Consider the following 14,844-nt stretch of genomic DNA (forward strand, 5'->3'; position numbering starts at 1 on the left):
GGATCATGTTTAAACATGAGTCTTGCTCTTCGTACGTAAAATTATTCGTAAAATATCAATATATGCGCTATAAACTAATAATATCAGTGACTCCATTTTCGTTTAGACCTATTTATTATGAAAATGAGCAAATATTGCATAAAATGCTGCATGCTTTTTCAAATTGCCCATGCACTTCACAAATAATGTGATCAAAGACATTCATGATCTTTTTTATTTAAATGGCTCCACGAGCAGTTTCTTTTAGAAGTCCAATAACAAATTGTATGCATTCTCTACTTATTTTTATACCAGCAAATTGATTTCATATGTCTAAACAACAGCAAGTGCATGACTCATATTGTCAGTACATTCTCAGTGAGATCAAATTCAGCATGTTAGTGCATTCCTCCAATGTGCATCATGGAAGAAAGAAGCATCTGTTGATGCACTTCACAGTTCAGCCTACAACATAACCATGCATTAACAAAGGCCCCGTGACTCATATTATAATAGATGAATTTAGTACATCTTCCTCCAGATTCTAACCATTTCATTATTGTATTACACCAAAAAATATTTTTCATGAAGACACATGGAAAAATGGAAAATACAACAAAGTGAAGGGTCAGGTAATTCATTTTAACACTGTCCTTTTAAACTGTTTAGTAGTTTAGATGGCAGCATTCAATGCGTTAAAGTTGACATTTCACGTACATCCTTACAATGGATTTATGTACTAAATATTCAAATATTCTATTACATTATTACCTATTTTATGAGAGTAGGACCTACATGTGATAATGGCCGGCTCTGGCATGGATAGCCTATCCCATGATCACAAACCATGTGACACAGAAAAAGGCTCCCATCAGTTCTCTGTGATTCTGATATGCAGTCACGCTTATTCTAGATCTGCGCTGCTGGCCAAGAACCACGTGCTTCCCATTCATATCATCTCGCCTCTTCTATTAGAGGATAACATTTTGCTATTCACTAAATAAATTAAGTATCGCTTTTGTAAGGAGTATTATAGTACTAAATATCAGCCCAAGTAACTTCGCAGCGCATAATACTATTCTGCATGGGTGGAAAAACCCGTCACACAAGTAAGGATGACCTGAATTCCTCATTAGTGACTGACTGGGCACCTCCTATCCATTGAGAGCTAGGCAACTTTTCAAAGTTAAGACGAAAAACAAAAAAGCTTTTATTACCCCATATCTGGCAGGAAACTCCCTATCACAGACTGTTCTTTTTCACATTCAATTTTAGGCCACCCAATGTATGTTAATGATGTTCACCAGACATTGCCTTACACAACATAGGAAACAAGGGAATGTTGACCTACAAATTAAAATTCTGTAATAACTCTCCAAACCTGTATAAGCTTCTTTCGTCTGACGAACACAAAACTCCTGCTTTGAAAAATGCTGGTAACCAAACAGTTGACGGTAACCCATCTATTTTCCCATGTCATGAAATGGAATGGCTAAAGTCAGAAGTATATGATGACACAATTTTCACTTTTAGGTCAGCTATCCTGTGTGTTATCATTTTAAACCAAATTCACAATTTTTAGGATATAGCATTGCTTAAAAATGTTTTTTTCCCCCCATCAAAACATGCATTTGCTAATAGCAAGGAAGATAGGCAGAATATGGGGCAGGGCAAAACGGCAGTAAAAAAAAGGTACTTATTTACAGTATTATGTAATATTAATACCAATTTGTTAAAAAAAAGTATGTATTAACAAACATTAAAATATGGTATTCATTGCAAAAGCCAGATTTACACGTGAAGAACACAAAGTAAGCTGATAGTGTGAGAACTACATCTAGGTAAGGGCGTCCTCTTGTGGTCCAAAACTATAAATCAAGCTTAAGACACATTTATATTAAGTCTTTTTGGTAACTAAAACAAATGACCAGAAATGCCAATATTTACGCACAATGCAATTTATTAGCATGAAAACATTTTTGCAGGCTAATGAGGATAAAGATGAAGACGCTACAGTTAAAGTAAGCTCGCGCGTGCATCAGTGAGTCCGGGTGGCGGTAGCGCGTCACGAATCACGTGGTCAAAACCATGCCTAAAGCAGAAACAAGAAAAAGGAAAGGAACTTTGACAACTTTCTGCTGTTTGTCTGTTGTCTAGAAAGAGGTAAACTTTCTCAATTTTCCTTTTTACTCGGTGCAACAAAACTCTCGGCTCGTTGCAATTTACGCAATGCTATTCGCTTAAAACAAATGTAACATTTTACAGAAATGATGAAATTGAGTTTTTGAGAAAAATGTGCCGCGCTTCTTATCTTTTCCGGATGCTTGGTTGTCGCACCATTTCCTGACAGACGGACCGCTATCGATGCTTTTTTTTATTTGCAGAAAACGATGAACGGATTTCGGTTAGATCTCAGCCCTCTGAAAGAGCCCCTGGGGTTTATACGTGTCCTGGAATGGGTACGTGCTTTTTAGTTAAGCTTCAACTCTGTGGGTACGTCAGAAGTTATTAGGGGAAAAAATGACTAAATATTATTCAACAAATATGTATCTCGCCTCTATCATATTTAAGGTATACGCACCAGATTACCGCAATGCCAATTTTAAAATTGACCATTTAAAAAGGGAAGCAGAAAGCAATGCATAGTTTTTTTTAAATGATTTCCTCATATGCTGGTCTTAGTTAAGTTGAAAAAATTGCACACTTCCTTTGGTTTGAATTTTCACTGTGTTCCTATAAACATTCATTCATTCCACCTCCACCGCTTGTCTTTACAGATCTTTGCTATTTTTGCTTTTGCAACAACTGGGGATATTCTGGCTCTAGCAGCTTCAACATCAAGTGCAAGTACAGTGCCAGCGCAGAAATAAATGTATCCTTCAGCTATCCGTTCAGGTAAACAATATGATTAACGCATACGTACGACACGCGTCGTTTTTTAGTAAATATTTTTTTTCAGAATTTCATTTTTTATTGTTCTTTGTTGCAAAGGCTCAATAACCAGAAATACAGCGTCCCAGACTGCGACGTCAACGGTACAGTGACCAAAATCAAGCAACTGACCGGAGACTATTCATCTTCCGCCGAGTTCTTTGTAGCTGTTGGGGTCCTGGCTTTCCTGTACAGCACAGCTACTCTTGTGTTGTATCTGGGTTACCAGCACATCTACCGTGAATCTCCTCGTGGCCCCAACGTTGTGAGTGTTTATAGATTCAGGTTCATACTGTGTCTATTTTTAGAGTTCTGTGTAAGTTTGTAAACCTCCACTATGTCTGTGCGTTCTTTTAAATTTGTCTCCCTTTTTATATTCAGTGGTGGATTATATTAGAATGTTAATGTTATCTGTGAACTGTTTCTGAACTGTGTGGGGTGTGAAGAGTTCCACTTGTGTGTAAATGAAGAAACGGGGTGGGTTTTAGGACAACAACTGTTAGTCTAAACGAAAGATATATATATATAGAGAGAGAGAGAGAGAGAGAAAATCTATATATAATATCAAAATATATGTTTTACTGTCTTTAGGATCTACTCTTAACTGGGATCTTCACTTTTCTCTGGCTGGTGTGTTCATCTGCATGGGCAAAAGGCCTCGATGATGTGAAATTTTCAACGAGTCCAAACACACTTGTGGCCCTAAATGACATGTGTAAGAACAGCGACAACAATTGCACTGCTGGGCACGTCCCCTTAATGGGCCGCCTCAATTCCTCTGTGGTAAGAGGTTTATAATATATAAGGTGACAAGACGTGTCACTTCCTGAGAACGCGTTCAGCACAGGATTTTCAGATTGCCTAAAATAAACAGATGTTTGCGCTTCTGTTGATTTGAAGACCTGCTTTGCTCTATAGCTAGATTCTGTATATTTTCTACATTCTCCCCGGGAAGTGGCACATCTGGTCACCTTGGTATATGAAAATACTAAAGCCATTACGTCATAGATAATTTAATAGTATTACTTGCGATTTATTTATTCACACGTATTTATGATTTATGCAATGTTAATTAAATTAATCTTTATAGATCTTCGGATTCCTCAACCTTATCCTGTGGGGAGGAAATTGCTGGTTTCTTTACAAGGAGACGCCGCTGCACAAGTCAGCCAATCAGCAAGCAGGAGCAGGACAGTCATAATTAAACAGCAGGTCACATCCACATTCATCAAGCAGGTGTTGTTTCGGGATTAAAGCGGTGCTACATAGCACCTGGTCAACTAATGTTACGAATGTACCTGACTTGACCTATGTTACAAATCCACCAAAAGTCGTCCATAGATTATCTCTGCTATGTTAATTTATGGTCCAATTTAGATGTGCATTTTACACACTACAGCAAAGCTGTATACTAGAAAAGGTACAAGAGTACATTAGTACATAAAGTGTTTTTATAAAGTTGCATAATTAAAAATGTACATTTAATCTCTTTACGGTTGTTTGAACTTGTTACATGAACAAAATGTACTGAATGTTTTTGACTCTTGTTCACTGAAGTATTATTTTTGCTGTTCTGATTAGTAGGTTTTGGCTTTATAAAATATCACCTCAGAGCTAACTTTTCCACTCTGCTTCTTGTGGTTGAAATGGCTTCATATGAACTGTGTGCCTTATAACTTAGTTGGTTTATATCGAAGAAATGTTTACATTATATCAGGCACGACTTGATGAAAAAAAAATGCTGTCTTTGTTTACCAATATTAGAGGTCTTAAATAAATCATCCTGTTTTGTTTTATTGTGCATCGTATTGTTTTTTGGCCCATGTGTTCTTCTAATGTCTAATTGGTAAAGGAAATTAAAATTAATTTCTAATTAAATTTAAAAAGCATATTCTTGGCCAAAATGTATCTTCAAGGGCTGGGCGATATCGACATACAATGCGCATCTCGTCAGTAAAACAGATACTTAAATTAGCAGTAAATCTCCCTCACCTTTTCAAATGGAATTGCAAATTGTATTTTCAATTACGTTTTCAATATGTGGACGCATATGTAACAATCCAAATGCAATTGCAAATCTTGCAGTACCGTTTGAACGTGCAGTGACCGCCCCATTTCAAATGAAAAGTCCAGTTGTAACTTTTTTTAAAGAGCAATATTAATTGCCACATTTGCTTTTTCAATTTCTCTGCGTCATGCATGTAACATGCCAAAATTCACATGAAATTGCAATTCTTTTTGCATTTTAATTTCCGATGTGTAAGTCAACGCTATCAATCAAAGTGAGGGGCGGGGGCAAAACTAGGGGCGTGTCTGTATTGGGAGGTGACGTCACTCCCTGACTACCGTGCCGAATGCTTTGATCAGTGGAGGTAGTCAATAAAGACTAAAGAAACTGCTAATAAATTCGTGCCTGTGTGAACGAACAGACAACTTTCTAGTCATAATATTTCTGTCTATTTTACACCACATGCAGCGATTATATTCTGCTAACAACGCGAGCAACAGTACGCGCAATATCTTCAGGCAGGTGATGCACTCTATTAATACAGTAATAAGTTCTAAGTGGCCATGCATTTTCTTTACCTTCTTGTTTTCTCGTGATCACTAGTCGTCTCAACTTATTTTTGCTTGTGATCTCAACATAGGAACAGTTGTTCTGTAAGTTACACAACAGCAGGTGGCAGTATAGTACTACTGATGGGGAGTTACTGCATCAACTATATCCTTCGGTACACGTTTGGGATCTGCGTGATGGCTATCGTTTGCGCAGTTTATTACTGACATTTAATAAAACTTATACATGTTAAATATGACGTAAATATGAATAAATGATAATTTTGCTTGAAATGGTATATTATGGTTTCGTTATTACTGCTGCACGACTAATTTACAACAACGTATTTGTAATGTGTGTTGTCTTATTTTTAATCTTTATTGTTAATAAATGTATATTAATAACTGTATCATTATCAGTATCATTATCATTAATATAAATGTATCATTTAGTTCAGTGATGTTACGTGCTGCAGCCTAATTATTAAATGCGTGAACGTGCTCTGTCACATAGACAGCTTGACATAGATGTCTTATTAGTGACTTTCTATGAGCCATGATATATATATATATATATATATATATATATATATATATATATATATATATATAGTAGTTTTTTGCACAGACCGATCGTTTCGTGTCTTAACAGCCGTTTATTTGGTTTAGTGTGTGTGTGTGTGTGTGTGTGTGTGTGTGTGTGTGTGTGTGTGTGTGTGTGTGTGTGTTTGGTACTTTTGGTATCCGTTGATTTCCATTATATGACTGACAGACTGGAACAGTTAAAAGTTAAGTCTTCGTTTGTGTTCTACTGAAGAATCAAAGTCAAATACATCTTGGATGCCCTGGGGATAAACAGATAAACATTACATTTTCATTTTTGATTCCCTTTAATTGGCGCTCCATTTTAAAACAAGTGGAGATTTACCGCTAATCAAAGAACCGGCTTTAATGTATATATCGATACGTATCGTCCAGCCCTAGACTCTCTTCTTTATGCTGGTTGTTTAAAGATTATGATGTAATAAAAATGGTATTCTAATATGGGTATTTCCAGCGTTTCAAGTGCACGAGCTTGAAGCGATGTTCAATTCGTGAACGATTTGTTTTTTGAGTCGGATCTTTTAAAGAAGCTTTGAATCCGTCCACAGACTGACAATTAGCTAAATAATGAATCAATCCGAGCGAGTCAATTGAATCAATCCTGTTCGAAGTGAAGCGATAATTCGATGGGTGGGAGTTACTTAAGGAAAGTCACAGGCAAAACCGTTGCTTTCCAAATATTTGGTCCATTTTTGACAGCATGTCTTCTTTTTTTATTACAAGTTATTTTAAAAGGCAGTTCAAATTTCAGTTTTGGTTTATGATTGAGCCAGAAATCTCTAGTACATTGCATACACCAAGCAATTCATATTCTGCTGAAGGTATTTGCAAAGGGATCTTTTTAATTCCTTAAATAAATTTGTTACCGTCTGTTGTGTTTTCTGATTTATGCAGTGAGAAAGAAATATCCTAATCCCCCTCTGTAAAAAATAGCTATGTCAGCAAAATTAAATATATTCTTTAAAGAACAATAATACTAAAATATGTCTCTAAAACATAATTCATTGTCACACAAAAAAACGAAATATGTTTGTGGTCAAAGCAAAACATTTTAAATGTTGTGTTTATATGTATGTATATATGCATCTATTTGAAACAAATCCTCTGTTTGGGTAAGCCGGTTCTTTTCACGAACTTTTCAAAAGAACCGACTCGCAGAATTGAATCGGACCTCCCATCGCCAGAAGGTAATCCGTCGGGAGCGCGCAAGATGACGTCGCAATGCGCCCCCGTCGTGATGGTGGCGGATCGTGCACGCGCTAAATCGGTAATGGCTGCCCTAGATCGGCGGATTTCCATCGTTGACTTTGTAGGGCAAAGTTGGACCACTTGGATCGACAGAGCAAACGTATCCACGCCGGAGGGTGAGTAAAATCACGCGGAGCTCTCGGTACTTTCGGCTGTTATCGCGTCGAGTGAGCACAGGAAATGGATTTGTTTGAAGAGAGCGAACCCCGGCACCACGACCCAAACAAAGGCCCCGCCGGGTCCTAGCGCCGCATGGGTTGCGATCCTACACACTGTACTTTTGGAAAATCTCCCAGGTCCTAGCGCTCCGTTTAGCCGACGAAAATTTGCTGTAACGTTACTAACATATAGAGTCTTGAAATGAGCTCTCGTTGTGCCTGAGCTCAATGTACGTTGTCGTGTTGGTTAGAGTTTTAAAGCCAAAAGATGCGTCTCAGTATGTCATCTTAGGTGATCTGACAGCCAGCTCGACGGGAAGTGAAGGTGGAGACGAGTCTCTGGCCACACAACTATCAAGATAAATAAACCTCTGAACCCATTTAAACACTCAAGGGCTCGTAATTGCTCTGTTCGTCGCGAGAACATCTCATTATTATCAGATTATCATGAGGTGACAGTATTATGAAACGCTGGGCTGATGTTTCCCTTTTCAATAGCCAACAATCAAGAGGCATCTTCACATCAAACTCCCCTTGCTTTGACAGTTTTTTAATATTATATCTGTATATTTTGCACACTGACTTGGTCTTGCTTATCAACGGAGAACAATAATTGCATGTCTTGTGAATGTGTTTGATGTAAAACAGGAAATGGCCCATATTATTGAATGCGGTGAGCTGTGGTCCTTAGAAATGAGAACATTAGGCAGAGTTTCTTTGATGTTTGATGGTCTGTCTAAAGCGGTCTTCAGCTGGGGGACCAGGGTGAACTACGGTGCCTCAGCAAACTTTCAGGAGTACATGAATTGCCTTGTTTCACCTGAGCCACCTTCACAATAGTACAGCCACCCTGGAAGTCCCATAACACATCTTAAAGGAATATTTCACCCAAAAACATTTATTTTATTTATACATCTTAGATGTGTATAATTTTCTTCTTTCAGATAAACACAGTGTGGGGTTTTTTCCCTTTATCGTAGCTCTTCCAAGCCCCTGCGAGTGCTTCCAGCTTCTTGCCTGACCTCTACCTCGAAGCGTGACGCAGCATAAGTGATTCGTAGAGTCAGAAGTCAGTAAAATATGACATAATTTTAATTGTTGTTAGAGCTGGGAGTGACTTAAAATGAGTTACAAATAATATTATATTAAAATAATAAAACTTTTATTGCTATTTTATTCCTAAAAACTGCTGGAAAAGATACAGGCCAATAAGATGTAAAGCAATACTACTGGTCTAATTGGATTCAATGATCTATACTAAACTGAAAGTGCTATGGCCAGACCCCGAGATCGGCTGAATAGCTTCCAGGGTTAAACTCAACTTATTAACTCTGGGGCAGTTGGAGGATAAACCTATTTCCAAAAAAAGAAAAAAAAGTTGAGGAGTATTGCTTTAAAGTTGATCACTAAACTTTCTTTTTGGCAACCATTTTTTTCCATCCTACTCACGAATGCGGTTTCATTTCACACCTACAAGCTCCTAATCTGACTCAGTCGACCTATACACAGTAAACTCAATGCATTTGTCCTCAACAGTGTTGTTTTAGTATGATAGGCAATAGTATTCATTTGAATGTTTAATCAGTTTTAGCATGTCATATTTTTAATTTTAATTTTTGTTGAAGTTTTAATAATTATTAAAATGGCCAAGGCAACATTTTTTTTATAAGTACTATGTATCTGTCTGTCTACCTGTCATTTTTCTCAACTTCAGCATAGATGCTAACCAAGCAAATACACAGATCCTAGGTGTATAAAAAAAGAAGCCTTTTCTGATTCTGACATAGTTCTGACTATGTTTGGAATTACAAAATTAATTGCAGTTAGTTATTTGTAATATATATTATATCATATATATATATATATATATATATATATATATATATATATATATATATATATATAAAGATAGATAGATAGATAGATAGATACTTGAAAGGAGTGTCAGTGTGAATTCACTTTGCTTTTTGATTCATTTCCTGCTTTGATGGGCTGTTTGTTTCACTGCCTCTTTTAGTGTCCTCTCTGGAAGAGTGCAGCAAAAATGTGAAGAAACGAATGGAAACCATGACTCTTAAGAAAGAGGGTGAGGAGGAGTCCATAGGCTTATGATTGGCATATTGCAAAGAATTATGAATGAAACGATCTTATCTTATATTCAGGGTGAACCCTTACCCCACATAAAAACATTTTTCTTGTCCTCACAGACATGTCTATATATGGCCACTGCCCAGCGCACGATGACTTCTTCCTGGTGGTGTGTAGCCACTGTGGGCAGGTGGTGAAGCCACAGGCCTTTGAGAAGCATTGTGAGCGCCGTCACGGCCTCTTCAGTGAGCTCTACGCTACGCCATCCAACTGCTCTCCTGACCGACCCCAACAGGGGAGACCCCCTTCCCAACATGGAAGCCTTTGTGAGGTTCAAGACAGCAGGCACCAGGGGGCTGGACCCCCACGAGTCCCACCACCTCATTCCCCACAGAAGGGACATTCCAAACCACAGCGTGAAGGAAGCAAGTGAGGAGCGAAGTGCAGTTTATCTTCATCTTACCTGCCCTCTGTTTATTTTAGTGTCATTTCATTCAAGTGTTATTTTCCAGTCCTTGGCAGGTGGATAAAGTTTCCCGTGAAACCCCTCCATCGCCTCTGCATTTGCCCACACCACCAAAAAAAGCACCCCCATCTGTCGAGAAACCAATTCAGAAGAGTTTGGATTCACACACTCACCCGCACGGACCGAGAACATACAGCAGAACCTACAAGAAGGTCCTTAGTAAGTCTCTGATGCAACTCAGACTTGGAGACTTTGGAGCCTTTTGTCTATTTGGTATTATAGATTTTTAAAAAGTGTTTATTTTAAATTCAAATCTTTTGCAATAGTATAAATTAGATATTTAATTTTACTTGAAATCGATCTTTTTATTCCGTAAACGTTTTGAATGCACTCATCTATGTTTTTTGTTTTGTTTGAATGGTTTCAACAAGAGGAAACATATTTGTTTGTTTCAGAAAAAGAGTGTGACTTGGACAAGCACTGCGGCGTGATGGATCCTGAGAGAAAGAAACTGTGCACCAGACTGCTGACCTGTAATGTGAGTATATTTTTAGTATACGTAAACAAGTACACCGGCATAAAAGCTTGAGTGAAGCGTTAATCTCTTGCTGGTGTTTTTGTTGCCTTCTCTGCTGCAGATTCATTCCATCCATCAGCGCCGGCAAGTGGTAGGGAGGCGGAAACCTTTCGACCAGCTTGTAATGGAGCTGAAGATGAGCTCAAAGCCTCGAGAGCGCCCCCCTTTGCCAAGAGAGGTTCCTGACGAAGGCCCTGTGTCTCAGATTGGGCCTCTGTACTACAAATGCCAAATAACTAACTCTTCTATTCTCAGGTCTATTGTTCTGCATTCTAGTATTCTCGTAGCTTCATAAAATTACAGCTAAACCAGTGGACTATTTTAAGGATGGACTATTTGCTACCTTTCCGGGCTTTGCTTTCTATTCGGATTTTTGGGTGAACTTCCTGTTTAAATAATGGAGAGTGAAGCTCTCTAGCTTACGTGATACTTGGACAGGACATTTATCTGAATTTGTTCGTTTACAGGTCCATGAATTCATCAGAGGGTGTTGTAGAGATGAAGCAGGAGGCGATGCGCTCAGAGGAGCCGCAGGTAGAGTCTCTCTCAGCCGATCTCTCCAGTGAAGAGAGTGACGGGGAGAACCGTGAGGACTTTGCTCATTTACCAGCAAGCACCTTGCACCCTAAACCCCTGGGTGTTAGTATTTTACTTCATATCAAAATTTAAGCACTTAGATTATGTTCAAGATTATGTAAAAAATACAGTTTCATCTAGTAACATCTTATTGAACCCATGAAAATGAGCCCATGTTTGTCATGTTTTTCCCAGCTTTGCACCTTTGGGGCACGTGTTCTTGGCCGAAGTGTGTTAGCGTTTGACCGAAGGTTGCTTCACCTGCGGTCAGCTTTCAGTGTTATGATGGAGCAGCACCTCAGCACTTATCTATGGAAGTAAGATGTTTTACATCTTAAGCTGACAATGAGCTTGTGACGTTCACGAGGCTTATATTTTCTGTTTAGCTGATTGCATACATGCAGTACTTTTAGCCGATTGCATGAAAATGCAGTGAGGTCTAGAAGTCTGAGAGCACTATTAAAATCCTTCTACTATTTTCATTATTTATTAAAATGTTATTTCATTTAAAAAATATTCGTTATATTCATTATTTTGAATTAACTTTTGAATTATTAGTATTTTTAGTATTAGTAAGTATTTTTATCATACATATCTATATGTTGAATGGTTCAAAACTAAGTTTTTTTATTTTTCATTAATATATTAAAGTTCATGTTCCATGAAGATATTTAAAAAATTTCATATTGTAAATGAATCAAATAGTAATTATTTAAATTCGTAATGTGCATTTCAAAGAACTTAATTTGGACAACTTTAAAGGCAATTTTCTCAATATTTAGATTTATTTTAGACCTAACAAACATATCAATGGAAAGCCCATTCTGCTTTCATGAGCTGTATAAATCTTTTTTGTTCCACTATCACACATAGTTAATGTTTTACTAATCAGCTAAGATTTTTTTCCAGTTTTATTTAATTTTATTAGTTCAACCTATTTCACGTAATTGTCAGGGCAACATTTCTAATTTCTGATTATTTTGATCTAAGATTTGTGCTTTAATTCTTCATTTAACATTTTAGTTATTTTCATTACAAATGTTTTATCAGCGTAATAAAGTGTTTAAAAATAAATAAATATATGAATAATTTCTAGAAATGTATCTGGTAATAATATTAAATGCGAATGAAAAATGTTTTTAAATTAGTTTATATGAATTTATTTGCTTTCATTTATTTAATTACAAAATGGGTTGTTTTTTTAATGTATTTGTGCACAATGTTTTTTTTTTCTGATGTAAGTATATCCTATGTTTGCAGGAAAATCCCTCAGGTGTCAGAACTATGCTCTCATCAATCCCTAAACACCACGAACCCCTACAATTCCCATGATGCCCCACGCAGCTCAGTACCCATCCGCAGCACCTCTACTCTCAGGACAAGCACCTCAGGACAATCAGAGCCCGCTAACCTAACAGCCGCCTCCAAACTACCACCGAAAGCCCAGACGACCTCAGGCCCAGCCCGGCCCCGTAACCCTGCGGGTCGGACCAGCAAACAGGCTTTGCAAGCGGGTTTTAGGGAGCTTCAGGAGACTCCCAAAGCCAGCAAGCGCCGGAAATCTCCCAAAGAGGACAAGGACAAGCCTGGGCAGTCCAAAATCCTATTTCTTCCCCACCACAAAGACCGGCAGTCCTCTTTGAACAGAACTACGATTTCTTCACCATTTAATGGCGCACGCTCACTTGGCAGCAGGACACACCCACCTGAAACGAAGGGGCTGATTAAGCATGTCTCCCCCTCTCCCTCCCCAGAGTCTGATAAGGGAGGGGCCTCAGGGCTTAAAGGGTCTGGCAGGAAACGTAAGACCTGCGATGCCACTCCCCCCAAAAACAATTCATGTGCCCCTAAACCCAATTTTCTCTCCTCTTTCTCCCAAACTCACTCTAGCCTGGTGTCCTGGGGGGGGGACGGCAGACCAGCATCAACCTCCCACAGTCTGCCAAAGAAACTAGGCGCACAGAAGGTATGTTTAACACATTTATCAGTAACTAAAGGTTCATTCTGTGCTTTTTTTTTCTTTATTCTCATTCATCTTAATTTTTTCTTCAGTCTTTAATAGCTCATGAGAATCTCATTTAATGAATCATTTAGGTGAAATCTAATATTAAAAGAAGCATGTCACATTACATCATTGGGTTCCTTTGTCTTAAAAGATGCCACGAAATATGATTCATAAAAGTATAATGTTGATGTTATAATAATTCGTTTTTTGTGTTTTTTTACATTTCAGTTTTCACCTTAAATTAAGTTTAAGCTTTAGTGATTTTTGCTTTGTGTGTGTTAAAAATTGTATTTTATATTTGTATTTTATTAATATTAAAATAGTTTGTTGTAGTAGTTTTAGTACTTCTTAAATGTATTTGTTTCAGTCAGCTTTTTTTTTTTTTTTTTTTTTTTTTTTTTTTTTTACATTTTTTTAAAATCTAATGTCTTTTTTTTATTTCAGGCTTAATTTCTTAAAACGGCATAGTTAAAGGGATAGTTCACTCATAAATGAAAATTTTCTTATCATTTACTCCTGGGGTTTTTTATTCTTGTGTTGAATATAAAAGTGGATATTTTGAAGAATGCTGAACTTCCTCAAAATTCATCTTTTAGACATATAGGTTTGGAACAACAAGAGGGTGCATAAATGATGACCAAAAAAAAACCCATTTGGGTCAAGTATTCCTATTTTACTGGTTCTAATTATACTTTAAACAGTGTTTTATATGTATCTAAAACTATATACATTTTCCTTTTACAAAGTACAGTTATTTTTCTTCTTTTTTTAGTGCTTGTATAAACATTCATTTATTTTTTTAACTACCCAAATTAAAAAGCTTTTATAGGCTATTAGGCTAATGATATGATTCATCTAATGTGAGTGAACATCATTTACACTAATGTTGGTGTCTTCAGGCCTGAAACTAAAATGAAAAAAAAAAAAACGAAAATACTTAGTGCTAGGTATTCTAAGTGCTTGTTTTAAGTGACGTGTTAAATAATAACCTAAAATGACCTGTGTGTAAGGGGTCTGGAAGCTGAAGCGGCTCTTGGTAGACATGTAATCCACATTAAAGTTATTGAAGAAATCTGGCAACGCTTACTTTTTAAACACTTCAGAGATAAAAATACACCGTGTTAGATAAAACAACAAGTATAGGAAGTCACAGATTGATAGTCTGTTAAGATGAATCATCAAGGTTTAATTCAGCACAGTGGTTGAGTCTCAGCTCTGAATTTAGATCCTTTTCCTGACCATCTGCTCTTCTTTTCTCCCAACAGCCAAAGCTTCTTCACTGAGGGAGTCTGCCTTAAACTCCTCCAGAAGCACAGGCTCACTGCCATGTATTCGCCACAGACTTTATGCACAGGATGGTGGAAGTTCACTGTAGGAGGACGTATCTGTATGTATGTATGTATGCGTGTCTGTGTTTTGTATACTGGATATTCCAATGTGAATGAATGCGATTGTGAATGACCTGCAGATGATTATAGAAATACCTCAAGACCTTCCTTATGCTGCTAAACGGACTGTCAGTTAATGAACTCTGAATAAATATGCCAACACGTTTCTGTCGTTTCGCTCTTTATCAATCGAGCTGCATCATCTTGCCACTAGATGACACTAAACAGCTAGATACCACCATTTCACACACACAGGCCAAAGGGTGAGG

The 14,844-nt window shown here is 37.4% G+C and overlaps 2 protein-coding genes across 2 annotated transcripts; both read left to right on the forward strand.

Moving 5' to 3' along the window:
- Window positions 1-2,019: 2,019 nt before the first annotated feature.
- Window positions 2,020-4,711, forward strand: sypl2b (synaptophysin-like 2b). Its single transcript, XM_043246559.1, is given in 7 exon segments — window positions 2,020-2,142; window positions 2,364-2,438; window positions 2,757-2,784; window positions 2,787-2,874; window positions 2,971-3,175; window positions 3,502-3,693; window positions 4,001-4,711. Coding segments are annotated over 6 exon segments (693 nt in total). The 5' UTR covers window positions 2,020-2,142; window positions 2,364-2,369; the 3' UTR covers window positions 4,112-4,711.
- A 2,422-nt stretch (window positions 4,712-7,133) lies between these two features.
- Window positions 7,134-14,741, forward strand: atxn7l2b (ataxin 7-like 2b). Its single transcript, XM_043246445.1, has 10 exons — window positions 7,134-7,433; window positions 9,493-9,561; window positions 9,683-9,992; window positions 10,076-10,248; window positions 10,485-10,567; window positions 10,668-10,861; window positions 11,074-11,245; window positions 11,378-11,499; window positions 12,443-13,148; window positions 14,453-14,741. Exons 1-10 carry the CDS (start codon window positions 7,142-7,144, stop codon window positions 14,468-14,470), a joined length of 2,139 nt encoding a protein of 712 aa, XP_043102380.1. The 5' UTR covers window positions 7,134-7,141; the 3' UTR covers window positions 14,471-14,741.
- The last annotated feature ends 103 nt before the right edge of the window (window positions 14,742-14,844 follow it).

This window comes from Puntigrus tetrazona, chromosome 8 (assembly GCF_018831695.1).
Source record: "Puntigrus tetrazona isolate hp1 chromosome 8, ASM1883169v1, whole genome shotgun sequence".
Classification (NCBI taxonomy): Eukaryota; Metazoa; Chordata; class Actinopteri; order Cypriniformes; family Cyprinidae; genus Puntigrus; species Puntigrus tetrazona.

Excerpts from the sequence above, each read along its gene's own strand:
- atxn7l2b (XM_043246445.1), top strand. The coding sequence starts at position 7,142 with ATGTATATATGCATCTATTTGAAACAAATCCTCTGTTTGGGTAAGCCG. Across the intron at positions 10,862-11,073 it reads ACTAACTCTTCTATTCTCAG|GTCCATGAATTCATCAGAGG; the intron begins GTCTATTGTTCT and ends GTTCGTTTACAG. Across the intron at positions 11,500-12,442 it reads CTCAGCACTTATCTATGGAA|GAAAATCCCTCAGGTGTCAG; the intron begins GTAAGATGTTTT and ends CTATGTTTGCAG.